Here is an 18,863-nt window from a genome sequence, read left to right on the forward strand (position 1 = left end):
AAACATAGAGTCGCCGTGAATAGAAAGGTGACGACTCTTTTGACAAACAAGAACCTTCAAAAGGGAAATTTATATGTATCTCAATGTTGCTGTTTCTAACCATTTGACTACAGTTTTGCTGACAAGAGTATTTCGTGGCGGCCATGAACACTCCAGTCATTACGGCACTCAAGTGAAATGTTGAATTTAGCCTACATAACAAGACATATTCAACTTGAGATGAAAAGCCAACTTTCTTTAGGAAACAAATGTACCTAATTCCGCCTCCTGTGGTAGATGCCATTCTTCCTATGGTGTCTACTGCCATTCCCCCTCCAGAAGACTTGGTCAAGGTGTGGTATCCGTCCATGTATTGGTCGTATCCGTTGCCACCTCCTTGCACGAACTCGCTGCGGGTGTAGCGGAAGGACCCCCCGGCGGTCAGCTCTCCTCTGCGGCTCATGTTCGTGTTCAGTGCGCTCTGGGAACCCAACTGACTCATGGCAGCGAGTTTGTCGAGGCCACGAGAGGATGATGGATCTTCGCTGGATCTCCCTCCACCTGCCGACTGCTCCTGGTCCCCTCAGAGCAGACTGCACCCATGCCTTAGGTGGCTCGTTTTGGTTTGTGTTTTTTTTTTCTTCCTGTGACCACACCCTCTGCCCAACTTGCTGAGCCAAAACGTTTCTCCCACTCTCTTTCTCTTTCCGCCACTCCCAAGTCTGCCTGGAGCAGTGTGTGCTCTCTACTTATTAAGTCCCAGATGAGATACTGTGTGGAAATATGTGCATCCTTTGGCTAAACAGAGGTAAACAGTTTCTAATATGTATTGTATTTTACGTTGTATTCTCAAACTTCCGCAATATAAATGACACAGACAGCAAAGACATTCATGTTTTTTGTTTGTTTGTTTTTTTTCTTCAGTGTGGCAGGGGCATCAAACTGGGGGGAAAGGAGGACAAGAGTTCCAGGGGCCTGAGCATTTGGGTGGTCTCTGGCTGTCTGGCAGGGGGCCCAAGTCATTCTGTCCCCCACCCCTTTTAAGGGGCCTAGAATCTGGTTATACACCCCTGCAGTGTGGTACTTTCGAGTATGATTCGTTCCGTTACCAAGCTTGTAATTCATTTTACTCATATATCAAATACATTTTCCTAGGTTACATTCAGGCGGCACGGTGGCCGACTGGTTAGAGCGTCAGCCTCACAGTTCTGAGGTGCGGGGTTCAATCCCCGTCCCCGCCTGTGTGGAGTTTGCATGTTCTCCCCGTGCCTGCGTGGGTTTTCTCCGGGCACTCCGGTTTCCTCCCACATCCCAAAAAAAAACATGCATTAATTGGAGACTCTAAATTGCCCGTAGGCATGACTGTGAGTGCGAATGGTTGTTTGTTTCTATGTGCCCTGCGATTGGCTGGCAACCAGTTCAGGGTGTACCCCGCCTCCTGCCCGATGACAGCTGGGATAGGCTCCAGCACGCCCGCGACCCTAGTGAGGAGAAGCGGTTCAGAAAATGGGTGGATGGATGGATGGAGGTTACATTCACACTGCAGGTCAATTCCATATTTATTTATTTTCTTTTGCCTATATGTGACATGTATCAGATTTCTTCATGTCAATTCAATTTTTTTTTTTTAAACTCGAACGTAGGCCTTCTTCGTATGTGGATATAAATCGGATACGTAGCCGATGCGACTGCGGTCTGGATGCTCAAGTTAAACTCGTCCGACCTATACATCATCAGAGGGCAAAAAAACGTCACAATTAAAACAGACACAAAGCAACGGCGGACAAAGGAGTAGAAAAAAGTCAGTGGTGAAAAGAAAATGCTTTACGACTGATAAATATATGAGGGAATGGTCATTCATTCATTCGTTTTCCATTCCGCGTATCCTCTCTCAGTTCGCGGACGTTGTGGAGCCCATCCCCGGCTATCTTTGGGCGAGATGCGGCGTACATCCTGAACTGTTTGCCAGTCAATCACAGGGAATATGTAAACAAACAACCATTCGCACCTACGGGCAACCTACCTACCTACCATGCATGTTTTTGGGGTGTGGGAGGAAACCGGAGTACTTGGAGAAAACATGCAAACTCCACACGTGCGAAGCCGGATTTGAACTCGGGTCCTCATGACCGTGAGGCGGATATGCTCACCAGTCGTCCAGTGAGCCTGGGACCAGTCAGTTCAAGGAAGAAATCCTGTAAATTGCCACAAATTCATCAGGACGAGGGCTATATTTACTTTGATATACACACAGGGCCTCATGTTTTGTGCACATACGCAACGTGACATTGTGTTTTGAGCGCATGCATGTCAGTTCACAGACATACAGTAGTCCCCTCACATTAGAAGTCGCACTTGTTTTTGTAATGTGAACGACTACATTAAAAAAACTCTAAATTGGGTATTATGTGCCGCAGTGTACGGAGGGGGAAAGGACTCAGCACGGCGCAGGCACAACAGTAGCATGGAGCAAGCATGCGCTTTCTGGTGCTCGTTGCTAAGCGATCTAAACAGAAGTGTTGTTCCAGCCTGATGCCCTTTCCTGTAGCTCGGTACACTGGGAATCCGCATGAATACGAGATACCTTCATTCTCTCTTGCATGCTGTTTTCACTTTAGGATCAGCTCCGCCACGATCGCCTTGAACGTTTTCCTTCTACCGAGGTGGTAGGCGCGTATCTCGCCTTGCCGGCAAGGCCTTGTGCCATTGCATTGCAATAGCAAATAAACAATGAATGGGTTGGTCTGTGCTGTAGTACGCGCAGTGTCAAAACAGTGGTTTTTTTTATAATAAAACTGTCCTGTTCCGCTGCATTGCCTTGCAGAATGGTAGCTTTGTATGCCTTTTGTGCTGGAACAGTTGTGCTGTGCAACAGGGGATTTTGAAATACTTCCTCTGCTAATTTTTTTAATTTTGTAATTATTCTGATGTTTATCAAAATGCAGCTGGAAAGAAAAAGGTTTTAGGGGACAGACAGAGGGATGGAGTGGACAAGGGGAATAGGGGTGCGAACCACAGCAGAACAATAGTTAGACAGTCTAGATATTTGAGCATAAGTAACGTTACAGGGGGCACGGTGGGTGACTGGTTAGAGCGTCAGCCTCACAGTTCTGAGGAGCGGGGTTCAATCCCTGGTCCCGCCTGTGTGGAGTTTGCATGTTCTCCCCGTGCCTGCGTGGGTTATCTCCGGGCACTCCGGTTTCCTCCCACATCCCAAAAACATGCATTAATTGGGGACTCTAAATTGCCCGTAGGTGTGAATGTGAGTGCAAATGTTGTTTGTTTGTATGTGTCCTGCGATTGGCTGGCAACCAGTTCAGGGTGTACCCCGCCTCCTGCCCGATGATAGCTGGGATAGGCTCCAGCACTCCCGCGACCCTAGTGAGGAGAAGCGGCTCAGAAAATGGATGGATGGAAGTAACGTTACAACAGTCAAATAGTATTGTTATTTGTGGATGGGGGCGGGGGGCACCCAACCCCCCCGGTGAGGACATGCACCAACTAACCAAGACAACAAGATGAGAGGACAGAAAACGGCAGGACAGGATGTGGGAAATGAGCAAGGCAGTCCTACTGACAAGTGGTGTGGTGGGATTCTTTTAGTGTCTAAACACCTGTAAGAACCTGTGAGTTGATATCTTAATATAACCTGTGTTATTATTAGTGGTCCCAGCACAAGCAATTAAAGCCTATAGCGTGTCTACGGAACTTATTAGTGAATGAACACCATATCACATGCATGTTAGTCAACTGGTGTACAGAGTTGCTGAGCCGGCACATTGAGGAAGGGTGTGGCCGGCCCCCTCCACCCGCAAGGGGGGGGCCAAGCCAGCGAGCCTGGGGCCAGTGGGTGAAACCCTCAGGAAAACAAGTTTGACAATCAAAGTATCTTTGGTTGTCTGTGTATGGTGTCCTATGAATGTTGTTTGTTTACTCAATATTGCTTTTAGAATGATGGACACAAAGTTTAAAGTGTCTTATTAAACTACTGTATAATAACAAGTAGAGCACTTACCTGCACTATAGACGATCTGTTAACATAAAAATATACTGTACTTGTGGAGTGTCAGGTGTCTTCCTGGTCCACTGAGGATGATGATGGACCATTATGATTTTGGGGGGTTAAAATTATTATTTTATTCACACCATGATTCTGATTCTGATATAAAATCGCTTTTATCAAAGTCAGACATACAGTTTAGTCGTCATTTGGTGGAATTATATTACTATTAACTGTTTAACATGGCTCAAACATTTTAAGTAGCCTTCAACAGGTTTCGCAGTTTTCCAATGGAATTTTGGCACCTTTTACTTGACAGAAGTCGTAGAACTGGAATCTGATTATTGGGCCTTTTATGAGGGCCACTCCAATACCTTCACTTTGTTTTTCTTATATCACTTGATAAGGTGCTGTAAGATTACCTAGTCCTAGCCTTTGGGGGGCCTAGCCAGCCAATCCAATAGGTAGGGTTGGAATTAGGAAGGGTATCAGTCCATACAATAAAGGAAGCCAAAACTTCATTCACCAGCATCCCTGAACTCATCTCCTCCAAGCTTCTCCAGCTCAGCATCTCGCCTGCCATCTGCCAGTGGATTTACAGCTTCCTGACAGGGAGGACACAGCAGGTGAGGCTGGGGGACATCCCCAAGGATGTGTCCTCTCTCCACTATTCTTCTCTCTCTACACGAACGACTGCACCTCAATGCACCTGGCTGTCAAACTGCTGAAGTTTGCAAACGACACCACAGTCATCAGCCTCATCAAAGACGGTGACAAATCTGTGTATCGACAGGAGGTGGAGCGGCTGGAGCTTTGGTATGTCCAACACAAGGACCTGGAGCTGAACACGCTCAAGACGGAGATGATCATGGCAAACGACACCACAGTCATCAGCCTCATCAAAGACGGTGACAAATCTGCGTATCGACAGGAGGTGGAGCAGCTGGAGCTTTGGTGTGGCCAACACAAGGACCTGGAGCTGAACACGCTCAAGACGGAGATCATCATGGACCATCACTACAGCTGCCCCTCACGCTGTCCAACTGCCCTGTGTCAACCGTGGTGTCATGAGCTGCCCTGTAGTTCTACGGTTGGAGCCTGGGTGGCGCTTTGCGCCCTCTTGTGCTCTCTCTGTCCTCTTCCCTCTCTCTTTCCAGCACCTTCCTCTGCCGCGCAACTGTCACCAATCAGCCCTCTTTACCCCCTGCATTTAAGCCTGCCTGATCCCGGAAAACCATGCCAGAGTATTGCAGCCTCTCCAGCGCTACAACGGCTCCCCAGTCTCCAGGTAAGCTAAGCTAAGCTTCCTCGTCTCCTTTCTGACCTCCGTGTCTCTCCTTCTCCTCAGTGTTTCCTCCGTGTTCCTCTCCAAGTGAATTCCTACTGCCACGCCGCCAAGCCAGCCGTCTGCCTTCGTCACCGCCTGCCACCCATTCCCTGCCTCCATAACTCGCCAGCGCACTTAAAGGACCATCTACATTTCCCTTTTTCAATAAACTGTTCATCACAACCGCTCAGCCACCGCCTGCTCTTGGGTCCAGTCTCCATCCGTTCATGACACGTGGAGACCTTCAAGTTCCTGGGAATTACAGTCTCTCAGGACCTGAAGTGGGAGACCAACAACGACTCCATCCTCTAAAAGGCCCAGCAGAGGATGTACTTCCTACGGCTTCTGAGGACGCACAGCCTGCCATAGGAGATGTTGAGGCAGTTCTACACAGCAGTTATTGAATCGGTTCTGTGTAAATCCATCACAGTCTGGTTTGGTGCTGCCACAAAAAAGGACAAACTCAGATTGTAACGGACAGTCAAGGCTACCGAAAAAATTATCAGTACCCACCTACCCACTCTTGAGGACAAGGGCGCGCAAAATCCTCTTGGACCCTCAACAACCTGGTCACCACCTATTCCAGCTCCTTCCCTCAGGTAGGCGCTATCGAACAATGCAAACTAAAACTAGCAGACATTCCAATAGCTTCTTCCCTCTTGCCATAAACTTCCTAAACAGTTAACTGTTTGGCAACACGCTGCCAATCTGTCGGGACACTTCTACATTATTCATGCACTAGCTGTTTTATCATGCTGCACTATTTGCATTCTCTTGTTGATTATTACTGGCCACTTGTGTTTGAGAACACTGTGCACCATTTGTACGATATTCACTGTACCAGATCATTGAACTATTATCCATCCATCCATCCATTTTCTTAGCCGCTTCTCCTCAGTAGGGTCGCGGGCGTGCTGGAGCCTATCCCAGCTGTCATCGGGCAGGATGCGGGGTACACCCTGAACTGGTTGCCAGCCAATCGCAGGGCACATACAAACAAACAACCATTTGCACGCACAGTCACACCTACGGGCAATTTAGAGTCTTCAATTAATGCATGTTTTTGGGATGTGGGAGGAAACCGGAGTGCCCGGAGAAAACCCACGCAGGCACGGGGAGAACATGCAAACTCCACACAGGCGGGGCCGGGGATTGAACCCGGGTCCTCAGAACTGTGAGGCTGACGCTCTAACCAGTCGGCCACCGTGCCGCCATTGAACTATTAGTCACGTTAAACTGCTCTAAATTACTTGAGGACTGCTGGCATAGATTTTTATTTATTTATTTGTTTGCTGTTTATTTTCAAGACAGCTATTAGAAGCGTAGGTGCCAGGTGCGCTGACCATCAACTGCGCACATCTGGCCAATCATCAACGGGGGTGCGGGGGGCGAATGTCGCCCCCCACAGGATGCTGCCCTGGGCGGATGCCCATATTGCCCATATCAGAAATCGCCATTGCCTAGACATTGAAAAGAATAAGTGGTAAACAAAATGGATGGAAGAATGGAATATACATGCTATATGGTGGTAGCATTGAATAAATAGTGTTCAAGATCATGACTGGGTGTTAAGTTCAAGCAAAGTTCCACACCCTGTCACCCAGTGTCCTAACATCACCAGCTGTTGAGGAATGTAGCATGTGTGTGTGTTCAAAGAGTGGGATCATGAATTATTTCTGAACATGCACTCAAGACAAGTGTGCAAGTTTGTGATATATTGCCAAGCATATTTAAAGTGACTGACAGAGTGCATAATTATTTTAACTTTATCCTTTTGGGTACCACAACTATTCCACAACTCTCTCTTACAGACTAACCTGCACTGAGCATGACATCAGAATCAGAATCAGAATCATCTTTATTTGCCAAGTATGTCCAAAAAACACACAAGGAATTTGTCTCCGGTAGTTGGAGCCGCTCTAGTACGACAACAGACAGTCAATTGACAGAGAACACTTTTGAGACATAAAGACATTGACAAAAAAAAAAAAAAACAGTCACTGAGTAGTAAAGGATTGCTAGTTATCTGGTAATGCCGGTAAAAAAAAATTTTGGGAACAATTGTGCAAAAAGATGCAGTCCTCTAGCACTTAGAGCAGTTTGAATGACTAATATTGCAATAGTCCGGTGCAAAGACCATTGTGCAAAGGGCGCTGAGACTTCAAGGAGTGTATGCGGTTTAAAGTGACGAGTAGTGCGATAATCTGGGACAATGTTGGTTGTGCAAATGTTGCAGATACTCCTCAATCAGTGAGCAAATGGAGCAGATCCTACTCTGGCATGAGTGGCCAGTATTGGTCAACAACAGATATGCAAATAGTGCAGCATGGTGAGACAACTACAGTGAGTGCACGAGTAATGTATAATTGGCCCCACAGAAATGTGACAACGAACTCAAGTCAAAAAATTGCCAGCATGTTGTAGGTTAGGTGTTTAAGAAGTTGATCGCAAGAGGCAGAAGCTGTTGGAATGTCTGCTAGTTCTAGTTTGCATTGATCGGTAGCGCCTTCCTGAGGGAAGGAGCTGGAAGAGCTGGTGACCGCGATGCGGAGGGTCCGAGAGGATTTTGCACACTCTTGTCTTAGTTCTGGCAGCGTGCAAGTCCTCAAGGGTTGGTAGGGGGGAACCGACAATCCTTTCAGCAGTTTTGATTGTCCGTTGCAGTCGGAGTTTGTCCTTTTTTGTAGCAGCACCAAACCAGAGTGTGATGGAAGAACACGGGACTGATTCGATGACCGCTGTGTAGAACTGTCTCAGCAGCTCCGGTGGCTGGCCGTGCTTTCTCAGAAGCCGCAGGAAATACATCCTCTGTGAAAGTGTCCTTTTCAAATCTGCAGTAGAAGGTATTGAAGTCGTTGGCTAGTGTGCTATTGGCTTGGGGGGATCGTTGCTTGTAATGAGTCAGCGATTGGAATGCATGCATAGTGATTTAGAGTCGTTAGCGCTAAACTGTTTTTCCAACTTTGCTGCATAGTTCCTCTTTGCAATGTTAATTTCTTTAGTCAGCTGGTTTCTAGCTCGATTATACAGGGCCCTGTCCCCGCTCTGATATGCGTCCTCCTTAGCTTGACGAAGCTGTTTAAGTTTAGCAGTGAACCATGGCTTGTTGTTGTTGAATGTGCGAAATGATTTTGTTGATACACACATCTTCACAGAAACTGATATAGGATGTAACAGTGTCCGTATATTCACCCAGGCTGCCAGCTGAATTTTCAAAGACACTCCAGTCTGTGCAGTCGAAGCAGCATTGAAGTTTCATCTTTGCTTCATTGGTCCATTTTTTCACAGTTTTCACTGTAGGCTTCGCGCATTTAAGCAGTGATCAGACGAGCCCAGGGCTGCACGAGGTATAGCACGGTATGCGTTTTTTAGTGTAGTGTAGCAGTGGTCTAAAATGTTATTTTCTCTGGTAGGACAGTCGATGTGCTGCATGTAATTAGGGAGTTCGTGGTTGAGTTTAGCTTTATTAAAGTCCCCGAGAATGATGAGGGGTAAGTCCGGGTGTTTTTTTTCAATTTCGTTGACTTGTTCGGCGAGCGTTAGCAGTGCGGCGTTCGTGTTAGCTTGAGGCGGAATGTAGACGCCAGCCAGGATGAATGATGAGAACTCGGCGAGTAGAATGGCTTACAGTTCAAAAACAGCGACTCCAAATGCGGGCTGCAGTGTGTGCTGAGCTCCGTGACGTCCGTACACCATTTTCCGTTGATATAGAAGCATATCCCGCCGCCCTTTGTTTTCCCCGATGATTCCATGTCGCGGTCTGTTCGATGAATATCGAAGCCGGGAAGCATGACGGCGCCATCGTGTACAGCGTCGCAAAGCCAGGTCTCCGTGAAGCACATGGCGGCGGAACGTCTGAAATCTTTACTGGTCTTTAACAGAAGATGAAGCTCATCCATTTTGTTGGGTAGGGAGCGTACATTTGCGAGGTGGATCGACGGGAACGCCAATCTGTGTCCTCTCTTGCGGAGTTTCACCTGAATGCCGGCTCGCTTCCCTCTGTGGCGCCGTTTACGCCTCCGTGCGCCGAAAACCGCGGAAAAACTGAGCGGATTTGCGAAAGTTGGTGAAAGAAAGTCCGGAGTAGCCTCCTTGATGGTTAGCAAGTCTCCCCTTGTGTAAGTGAGTGGTGTAATGTCTCCAAAGATGAACGAAAAACACAAAAACAAAAACAATACGAGAGAGCGCGTTACAGAGGCGACCACACTGGTCGGCGCCATCTTGGCTTGACATTTGTGTCTATGCCTATGTGCAGCAAGCATTTCATAAATACAACAAACAACCATAACATTTTTCTTAGCCTATAAAGTCCCACATTCTCATTAAGTTTTGCCCTGCAGCAGATGACATAGAAGAACTCAAATTTGCCTGCGAGTGAACTCAGACAGGCACCACCTTTTGCAGAGCAGCATTCCATTGCAGTTGGGCCTTCTTAGAAATTACACTGCGTGTTCTGTTTTGCAGCTTTGACTGCTGGGTGTGTGTTACCCACCTTTCATTCCTGCATACAAGAGACAGGATAAGGCAAACAACTATCAATCTAGCAACCTACACACTAGCAACCAAGCTATTTTTTATTTATTTTTTGTGTTGCTGTTTACAGTTGCAAACATTTATTTCAAGTGAAGCAAATCTTGTCTGATAAAAACCTCTCTGTTCTGTTAAAAACTTCTCTGTTCTGTTAATAAATTACAAGTACTCATGAGGTCATTTTGATCTGGGTTTGTATGAAGAGGCTTTAAAGTTGCAACATTTTGAAAGACAAGATCACCATACTCAGTGTGCCCTACGACCCTGTCGTCTTTGGGCCATAGTTCATCAGATTCTGTTCCTGTTCACTCACACTATGGAGAAGAGGGAAATGTCCAGAATCAGTCTTGCACCTATGCATGCAGAAAAAAAACAGTCTTCAATAGCAAAGTGTAGGGTAAAAGGACGTAATAAATGTCAAGTTACCTTAAAGGATAGTTTTTAGTAACTGTGATTTTTCTGTGTGTTTTGAGAATGAGTATATTTCTGTTATTGCTGTGTCTGGTTGTGCTGCCACATGGGGGCACAGCCAGATCTGATTCTTTTGGCTGTAATAGCCCAGGGCTTGAAAGACCAATAAATTCCTTCATTCATTAATTTTCCGTACCACTTATCCTCGTGCTGGAGTCTATGCCAGCTATCTTTTGGTGAGAGGCGGGGTACACCCTGAACAGATCTCCAGCTAATCGCAGGGCACATATAAACAAACAACCATTCACACTCACATTCACACCTATGGGAAATTTAGAGTCTTCAACTAACCTCCCATGCATGTTTTTAGGATGTGGGAGGAAACCAGAATACCCGGAGAAAACCCACGCAGGCACGGGTAGAACATGCAAACTCCACACAGGCGAGACCATATTTGAAACCGGGTCCTCAGGACTGTGAGGCAGATGTGCTAAACAGTCATCCACTGTTCCACCGACCAATAAATTAGTTTACTATATTATTATTTGTCCTTTTAGTAAGTAGAGGAGGGATTCAACTGCTGTTATGTATAAACCCAATTCCAATGAAGTTGGGACGTTGTGTTAAACATAAATAATAACAGAATACAATGATTTGCAAATCATGTTCGACCTATATTTAATTGAATACACTACAAAGACGATATTTAAGGTTCAAACTGATCAACTTTATTGATTTTAGCAAATAATCATTAACTTAGAATTTTATGGCTGCAACACGTTCCAAAAAAGCTGGGACAGGTGGCAACAAAGACCGAGAAAGTTGAGGAATGCTCATCAAACACCTGTTTGGAACATCCCACAGGTGAACAGGCTATTTGGGAACAGGTGGGTGCCATGATTGGGTATAAAAGGAGCTTGCCGGAATTGCTCAGTCATTCACAAGCAAAGATGGGGCGAGGTTCACATCTTAGTGAACAAGTGCGTGAGAAAACAGTTTAAGGACAATGTTCCTCAATGTACAATTGCAAGGAATTTAGGGATTTCATCATCTACGGTCCATAATATCATCAAAAGGTTTAGAGAATCTGGAGAAATCACTGCATGTAAGTGGCAAGGCCGAAAACCAACATTGAATGCCCGTGACCGTCGATCCCTCAGGCGGCATTGCATCAAAAACCGACATCAATGTGTAAAGGATATCACCACATGGGCTCAGGAACACTTCAGAAAACCAATGTGAGTAAATACAATTCAGCGCTACATCCGTAAGTGCAACTTGAAACTCTACTATGCAAAGCAAAAGCCATTTATCAACAACACCCAGAAACGCCGCCGGCTTCTCTGGGCCCGAGCTCATCTAATACTGAAAGGTACATACAGGTTTTGGAGGAACATATGCTGCCATCCAAGCAACGTCTTTTTCATGGACGCCCCTGCTTATTTCAGCAAGACAATCCCAAACCACATTCTGCACGTGTTACAACAGCGTGGGTTCGTAGTAAAAGAGTGCGGGCACTAGACTGGCCTGCCTGCAGTCCAGACCTCTCTCCCATTGAAAATGTGTGGCGCATTATGAAGCGTAAAATACGACAACGGAGACCCCGGACTGTTGAACAGCTGAAGCTGTACATCAAGCAAGAATGGGAAAGAATTCCACCTACAAAGCTTCAACAATTAGTGTCCTCAGTTCCCAAACATTTATTGAATGTTGTTCAAAGAAAAGGTGATGTGACGCAGTGATAAACATGACCCTGTCCCAGCTTTTTTGGAACGTGCTGCAGCCATAAAATTCTAAGTTAATGATTATTTGCTATAAACAATAACGTTTATCAGTTTGAACATTAAATATGTCTTTGTTGTGTGTTCAATTAAATGTAGGCTGAACATGATTTGCAAATCATTGTATTCTGTTTTTATTTATGTTTAACACAACGTCCCAACTTAATTGGAATTGGGGTTGTAATACAACAAATACAACAGTGCAACTCACAAACAAACAAAAAACCTACAGTATATTTAATTTGATATTGTGAAATTAATTAATTTGGTTGGAATGCATAACTTTATCATTAATGTTGTACTCAAAGTTTTGACCTCATGTTCCTCAGCTGTACATATGTCCAAATTGTTTGTGTATTTATTCTCCTTTTTATGATGCTGTAACAAATGCCAGTAGTGGTGTGCTGAATCAGAATGTGCTGGCAGCTTACCTTTGCATGACTCAGGGGGATTTTTGTGGTTGTTTGTTTTCTTTCACACCAGCAAGCATTGAATCTCATTTCAATATTGTCAAGCTTATACAACACTGTAGATGTCTGCAGGATGAACAGAAGAAGAGCAGGTTTTGGTCTGAAGCGCTGGGGGCGTGTCACCGCAATGTGTTCAGCTCAGCCAGCTCACACATTTACAAACTTCTTTTACAAAACACTGTACGGATCATTTTCATATATTATGATCAATAACGGTAAAGACACAAAACAATTATAATAATCATAATAATAATAATAATTTAAAAAAACGCCTTGGATTTATATGAGTAAATGTGAAACAGCCAGAACAGATGCAAATGCTTATTGACAGAGCAAATGGAGGTGGCCCATTGAAATTACAGTGAAGACAAAAGTGCATAACGGTTAAGGCATAAACAGCTTCATAAAAATCGTGTGTTACGCAATTTATGTGTTGGCCTTCAAACTCTGCAGATACAATGGCATAATTGATCCTAACTACTCATTAAACCCATTACACTCTTGCCTTTATACAATCACAATAACACTAAACACATGCAAGAGTTCCGACACTTTCACAAATTCGCACCTATTTATTCATATCTCAGAAATAACGCCATTTATTCTGCTGTCTGCTATTGTGTACATGCAAAACGGCTGCCACATCCTGGCACTTCAGCTCACATGTCCCTCTGGTGTACTGCAACAACGTAATGAGTCTCTCTCCAGTGGTATTAATAGTAAAGACACCTTAGGTGACAAAGAAGGACCATTTGGAAAGGAACCAAAAAGGGAACTCTTAAGTCACTACATTTGTGTTAGTTTTCATGGAAAAGGCATACTAAGCAGTAGGAGCACAATCCTATGTACTGTATATATCCAAAAATGTAATAAGTGTCATGGCATGTGTTTTGGTTTGGATTGTGTTTGGTTTTGTTTCATGTTTTCCTGTGTCCCATCTTTTTCATGTCTCGTGTGCTCATTTAGTTATTGTGTCCACCTGCTCTCGTCAACCTTCTACCTTGTCTACCAGTTTTTCGTAGTTCACCTTCTCAAGTTCCTGCGCACTCTGCCCTTCTCGTTTCCTGTGCTCCCAAACCTCAATGGCGGCAGGCTGAGGAAGCGACTGCAGACCCTGTCCCTGCTCCTCGGCAGCGCTCGTCCAGCGGCCGTCACTCGACCCTATTGCCCAGCCCCTGCATTGCCATTTGGCACGGCATCATGGCCGCCCACCTGAACGACCCTGTGACAACCCTTGTGCTTGGCGACCTGGCTGACCTTCTGAACTGCCAAGCCAAGCACCTCACGTTGGCAGAGGCGGAGCCAGAGGGGAGGCCGGGGTAGCACTGGAGCCCCTGAAATCGGAGTGGACCCCACAGGTGCCCCCCCAGATGATTGACATATGACAGCACCACACGTCTTGTCGAAAGGAGCTGTTTGCATCAATGATGCCTTTTCAATAACCATCCAGTGCAGTGTGCCAGTCTCTCTTGCCCGCTGGCACACACAAACACGGCACATGGACAAGTTACATTTCATGGCTTCGACAGATGACCAGTGTCAGCTTCCAACAGTCACTCCACATTAACGTCTACATTTAATTTGGGTTGCTGCTTATATTTACGTGTTTCTCCAATGATTTTTGAGGAATGAAACTAGCAGACAATCAGCCAGCTAGCTGTTTCATGCTTGAATGAAATACCATGTGAAGGGAGTGGGGGAGGGGGGAGGGGGGTTATCCTTAATGTTTTGCGCTCGATGTTTCTAAACTGTTGGTATACTCCTGCACTTCTGCCTTGCCTCCCTGCTTCCCTGCACTTGGGTCCTCCATGTTTTGCTTTGCCTTCTTGCCTTAAAAAAAAAAAAAACCCACATGACAAATAAGCATCTTAAGAAAACGATGCAAATCATGAAACTTCATTTTAAACACCCAAGGGTAAAGATATTTTGGCATTAAAAGTTTGCAATATATGACTTACTTTTTTCATAGAAATAATTATGACCGTTTGGTGGATAACAACTGCCAATAATTGAAATACTCATATCAGTAAAATTTATAGATTTTCAAAAGGAAATTCCGTGGGCAATGCCTTTTACCATTATTGATCAATTTATATGAAAATGACCCATATATCCATTATGAGCATCTATCCATACATCCATCCAGCTGAATTTGGGCGAGAGCTGCAACATACAAACAAATAACCATTCACACTTGCATTGACACATATGGGCAATTTAACCTAATTTAACCATTAACCAAAGTATCATATTTTTGGGATTACCAACACAAGCATAGGGAGATGCAAATTCAAGCAAACTCGACTCAGAGGTTCCAACAGAGATGAGTACCCGGACCCCCTGACTCCACACTAGATGTTCTAACCACCATTTTGATTATACTTGGAAAAAAATACTTTTTATTTAACCAGCCTGCGAATTTTTTACAAACATTGTTTTTGTCCCGTTAACAACAATTTATTGGCTTACTCTGAGGTCTGAACATGTTCAACAAAAGTTACTAGAGTCTGTAACCATCCATCATTTTTAAAATTGGCTTTGACTTTGTTTAAAATTGGCTTTTACTTTGTTTTGGAACAAGCTCTTCATATGCAGTACCTGCAGTTACAGTTGCAAGAAAAATTAGTATGTGAACCCTGAATTACCTGGATTACTGGTTTTATGTTTTGTTACTTACTTATCAAGTATTACATGATTTAGTGATACCCGACAGTATGTTCCATCCTGAGGCTTACGCTCCCAACATGCTGATCTTTTGATAAGTCTGAGAGTGAAAAAGATGTCAGCAGGTTCTAGAGGATTCTTTATTTGGGTGAAAGTTATTGTATAGTACAGTTTAAAGAGTGGTTGAGAATTCTAAATGTGCCCATTGTATTTGCTGCAGGTGAGCGAGAATGTTCCAGGCAGCTAATCCTGTGGCAGTGCTGTACCTGTGCAGCAAGGTGACATTGATATGCCTCCTGGGATGTGGAGTCAATGGCTGGCAGAGGGGGTGGGAGAGTTTGAATGAAAAGGAGGGGCTGTCAGAGAGCACTTGAATGATACCTGAGCTTGTCTGGGTCACTGGTCTCATAGGAACAACAGATCCTTTGCAACCTTCAAGTACTCCTACAGCAATAAGCTACCCACGTGAAAATACATTTAATTACTATTTAGCCTGCGCTAGCATGAGATTGACATTATGGACTTCACATTCAGGGCTCTATATTTGTGAATAGCATGGCATAACCCTGCGAGGAGGCAGGTTAAACCGAGTTGTTGTAATTTCGCTGACACGTGCAGAATGTGTATTTAACAAAAGTGCCAGTGAACAAAGCTGACTTCCTTCACCTCCAATCCAAGCAGCTTCTTTCATTCATTCCCAGAGCACTCTGCTCTGTTTTTTGCCCTGCCATTTGTAAACAATCAAACTGCCCGGTCAACTTGTGGTAAATAAATAATCAATAAAAGTCAGATAGGAGGCTCACCTCTTAGCGTATCCACTGTCCTAAGCCATTCGATTGTTGAAACATCCACCCATCCAACGTTGGCTTTCTTTTCGTCACCAATGTTGTTCACCAGTGTAGCTATTGTTATCACTTTCACTTTCTACAGTCAGATTTATATGGGCTGAAATATGTGGCACCAGGAATTTAATTTGAATTTACGAATTGAATTTGAAAAACATACTCTGAATTTGTATTAACTGAAGTCCAATGAACTTGAAAGTGAATGAATTTAGGGGGTTTACATGAATGAATTGGAGTACAGCCCTTATTCATCCCTTATCCATTTTCTTTTGGATATTAGCAGGAGATAAGCAGCTTCAATTTGAAAAAAAAATAATGCTTTGGTCTCTGGTTCCATTTGGTGGTTTAGGGGTGTAAATACACACCAAACACACCCCAATGCTTGGATTCATTCAGTATTTATAGGAAAAGCATTATAACACATCAGGTTTACACTACATTGAAAAGTGCGATTTCCATCCATCCATCCATTTTCTGAGCCGCTTCTCCTCACTAGGGTCGCGGGCGTGCTGGAGCCTATCCCAGCTGTCATCGGGCAGGAGGCGGGGTACACCCTGAACTGGTTGCCAGCCAATCGCAGGGCACATCGAAACAAACAACCATTCGCACTCACAGTCATGCCTACGGGGAATTTAGAGTCTCCAATTAATGCATGTTTTTGGGATGTGGGAGGAAACCGGAGTGCCCGGAGAAAACCCACGCAGGCACGGGGAGAACATGCAAACTCCACACAGGCGGGGACGGGGATTGAACCCCGCACCTCAGAACTGTGAGGCTGACGCTCTAACCAGTCGGCCACCGTGCCGCCAAAAGTGCGATTTATAATGGGAATTAATAGTTCCATAGAATGGAAAAATAGTGTATCGTCAATGTTTATCTCCTATTTCTAATAACTTGGAAAATGCGGCAAAATGCGTTTTTTAAGATTAACTTGTTCAAAACTGTGAGGCCCTATTTCAGCCCGCTGACCTTTGACTTTAAGTGTTTTGTCTTTGGTGGAATACATCAGAGTGCAAAAATGTCCCAAAAAATGGAAAACGGCTGCATAAGGGCTGGACTCCAATTCATTCATGTAAACCCCACAATTCATTTGAAACAGTGCTGTCTATATCGATATGTGATGTGTGCTATTTCTACCCCTAGGTGTCAGTAAAGCAAGGCATGGAGTTCAACGCCTGGACGACGTTATGTTGGAAAAGAACCGGAAAGACGACGTAGTCACATCGGTGTGTTATGTCCTTTCCTAAGTTCGAAAGGAAGCACCTTTTTATCTCTTTCTGACCGTATGATGCAGTCCACAAGGGTTAAGGAAAGGTGGTATAAAGGTTAAAATACTGTCGCTGGTTAGAAGATTTGACTTCCCGGAGAATCCCAATGTCACGTGATAAAAAAAAACCGAAGGCGCTGTGATTGGCCGAAGACGAGATCTATGTATCACCGATCGATTGCTATTCCTTACAGTTCCCAGATGTCTGTCACAGCTAATTTGAAATTGAATTTGTCGACCTGAATTTGAAATGCTCAAACTGACTGTGAAAATATATAATTTGAATTTTCATTACGGATAAAAGATCCTTACATTCACTTTCAAGTTTATTGGACTTCAGTTAATACAAATTCAAATTATGTTTTTCAAATTCAGTTCGTGAATAGAAATTCAATTCCTGGTGGCACATATTTCAGCTCATAGCTTTATGCTGCCACAACCACAAGATACTCTGCGTCACTGCTGAAGATTGCTATTTTTTTATAACTTCGTGGCCAAGGGGTGTTGGCCTAAAAAATACTGGGTAAATAAACTCTAAAAATACTGGGTAAATTGCAAATACATTTTAAAAATGTTTTCTTGATGTCTTTCTGTATCAGATTTAAATGTTGGCACACATCTTCGCAGAAACTAATATAGGATGTGACAGTGTCCGTATAATCATCCAGGCTGCCAGCTGAATTTTCAAAGACACTCCAGTCTCCGGTGAGTAACTCAGGGAAAAAACTGAGTGGATTTTGTGAAGGTTGGTGAAAGAAAGGAAGCGTAGCTTCCTTGACACTTAGCAAGTTTCCCCTTGTGTAAGTGAGCCGTGTAATGTCTACAAAGACGAAAGAAAAACACAAAAACAATAATAAAGAGCGCGTAACAGAGGCGTCCACACGGGTAGGCGCCATCTTGGTATCTTTTTTTGTCTTGAGTTTGCTGTCACATTTCTGTCGGGCCAATTATACATACTCGTCCACTCACTGTAGTAGTCTCGCCACGTTGCACTATTTGCATATCTGTTGTTGACCAATACTGGCCACTCATGCCAAAGTAGCATCTGCCCTACTTGCACACTGACTGAGGAGTATCTGCAACATTTGCACAATCAACATTGTCCCAGATTATCGCGCTACTCGTCACTTTAAACTGCATACACTCCTTGAAGTCTCGGCGCCCTTTGCACAATGGTCATTGCACCGGACTATTGCTATATTAGTCATTCAAACTGCTCTAAGTGCTAAAGCACTTTTTGCACAATTGTCAAAAAAACAAACAAAACAAAAAAACTAATTGTACCGGCATTACCAGATAACTAGCAACCCTTTATTGCTCAGTGACTGTTTTTCTCAATGTCTTTATGTCTCAAAAAGTGTTCTCTGTCAATTGACTGTCTGTTGTCGTACTAGAGCAGCTCCAACTACCGGAGACAAATTCTTAGTGTGTTTTTTGGACATACTTGGCAAATAAAGATGATTCTGAAAAATGTTCCAATGTGGCTTTAAATTTGCCCTTTAAGTGAGACGCAATGACAGTCTTGCATCGAGAAAGCGATCCGTGTGTGGCTGGTGCGTTGTCACTTGGCCGGTATGGAAATGTGATTA

The 18,863-nt window shown here is 44.3% G+C and overlaps 2 protein-coding genes and 1 long non-coding RNA gene across 5 annotated transcripts in view; 1 reads left to right on the top strand and 2 right to left on the bottom strand.

The window, feature by feature from the left end:
* The window catches only part of LOC133480633 (desmoplakin-A-like), a 36,619-nt gene extending 35,841 nt beyond the window's left edge, over nt 1-778 (bottom strand). The window contains exon 1 of the mRNA XM_061778985.1: nt 255-778. Coding sequence (XP_061634969.1) covers nt 255-481 — 227 coding nt within the window. The 5' untranslated portion in view covers nt 482-778. The remainder of the gene's footprint in view (nt 1-254) is intronic.
* On the top strand, nt 462-18,649 carry LOC133480634 (uncharacterized). 3 transcript variants are annotated; one of them, XR_009789326.1, is made up of 8 exons: nt 462-602; nt 701-787; nt 904-1,069; nt 4,509-4,605; nt 4,773-5,267; nt 5,328-5,905; nt 15,383-15,440; nt 17,151-18,649. XR_009789326.1 is itself a non-coding variant. In XM_061778986.1 (6 exons), exons 2-6 carry the CDS (start codon nt 763-765, stop codon nt 5,535-5,537), a joined length of 993 nt encoding a protein of 330 aa, XP_061634970.1. In that variant the 5' UTR covers nt 462-602; nt 701-762; the 3' UTR covers nt 5,538-7,860. The 3 variants fall into 3 exon arrangements, 1 of the variants encoding a protein (XP_061634970.1); XR_009789327.1 differs by having other exon boundaries at nt 5,353-5,905; XM_061778986.1 differs by lacking the exons at nt 15,383-15,440; nt 17,151-18,649 and having other exon boundaries at nt 5,328-7,860.
* On the bottom strand, nt 9,808-16,051 carry LOC133480635 (uncharacterized). The gene is made up of 3 exons (XR_009789328.1): nt 15,966-16,051; nt 12,460-12,564; nt 9,808-10,189 (listed from the first exon to the last, which is right to left on the bottom strand). It is a non-coding gene; the product is annotated as an uncharacterized LOC133480635 (long non-coding RNA).
* Nucleotides 18,650-18,863: the final 214 nt, after the last annotated feature.

Source organism: Phyllopteryx taeniolatus, chromosome 7, assembly GCF_024500385.1.
Source record: "Phyllopteryx taeniolatus isolate TA_2022b chromosome 7, UOR_Ptae_1.2, whole genome shotgun sequence".
In the NCBI taxonomy this organism is placed as follows: domain Eukaryota; kingdom Metazoa; phylum Chordata; class Actinopteri; order Syngnathiformes; family Syngnathidae; genus Phyllopteryx; species Phyllopteryx taeniolatus.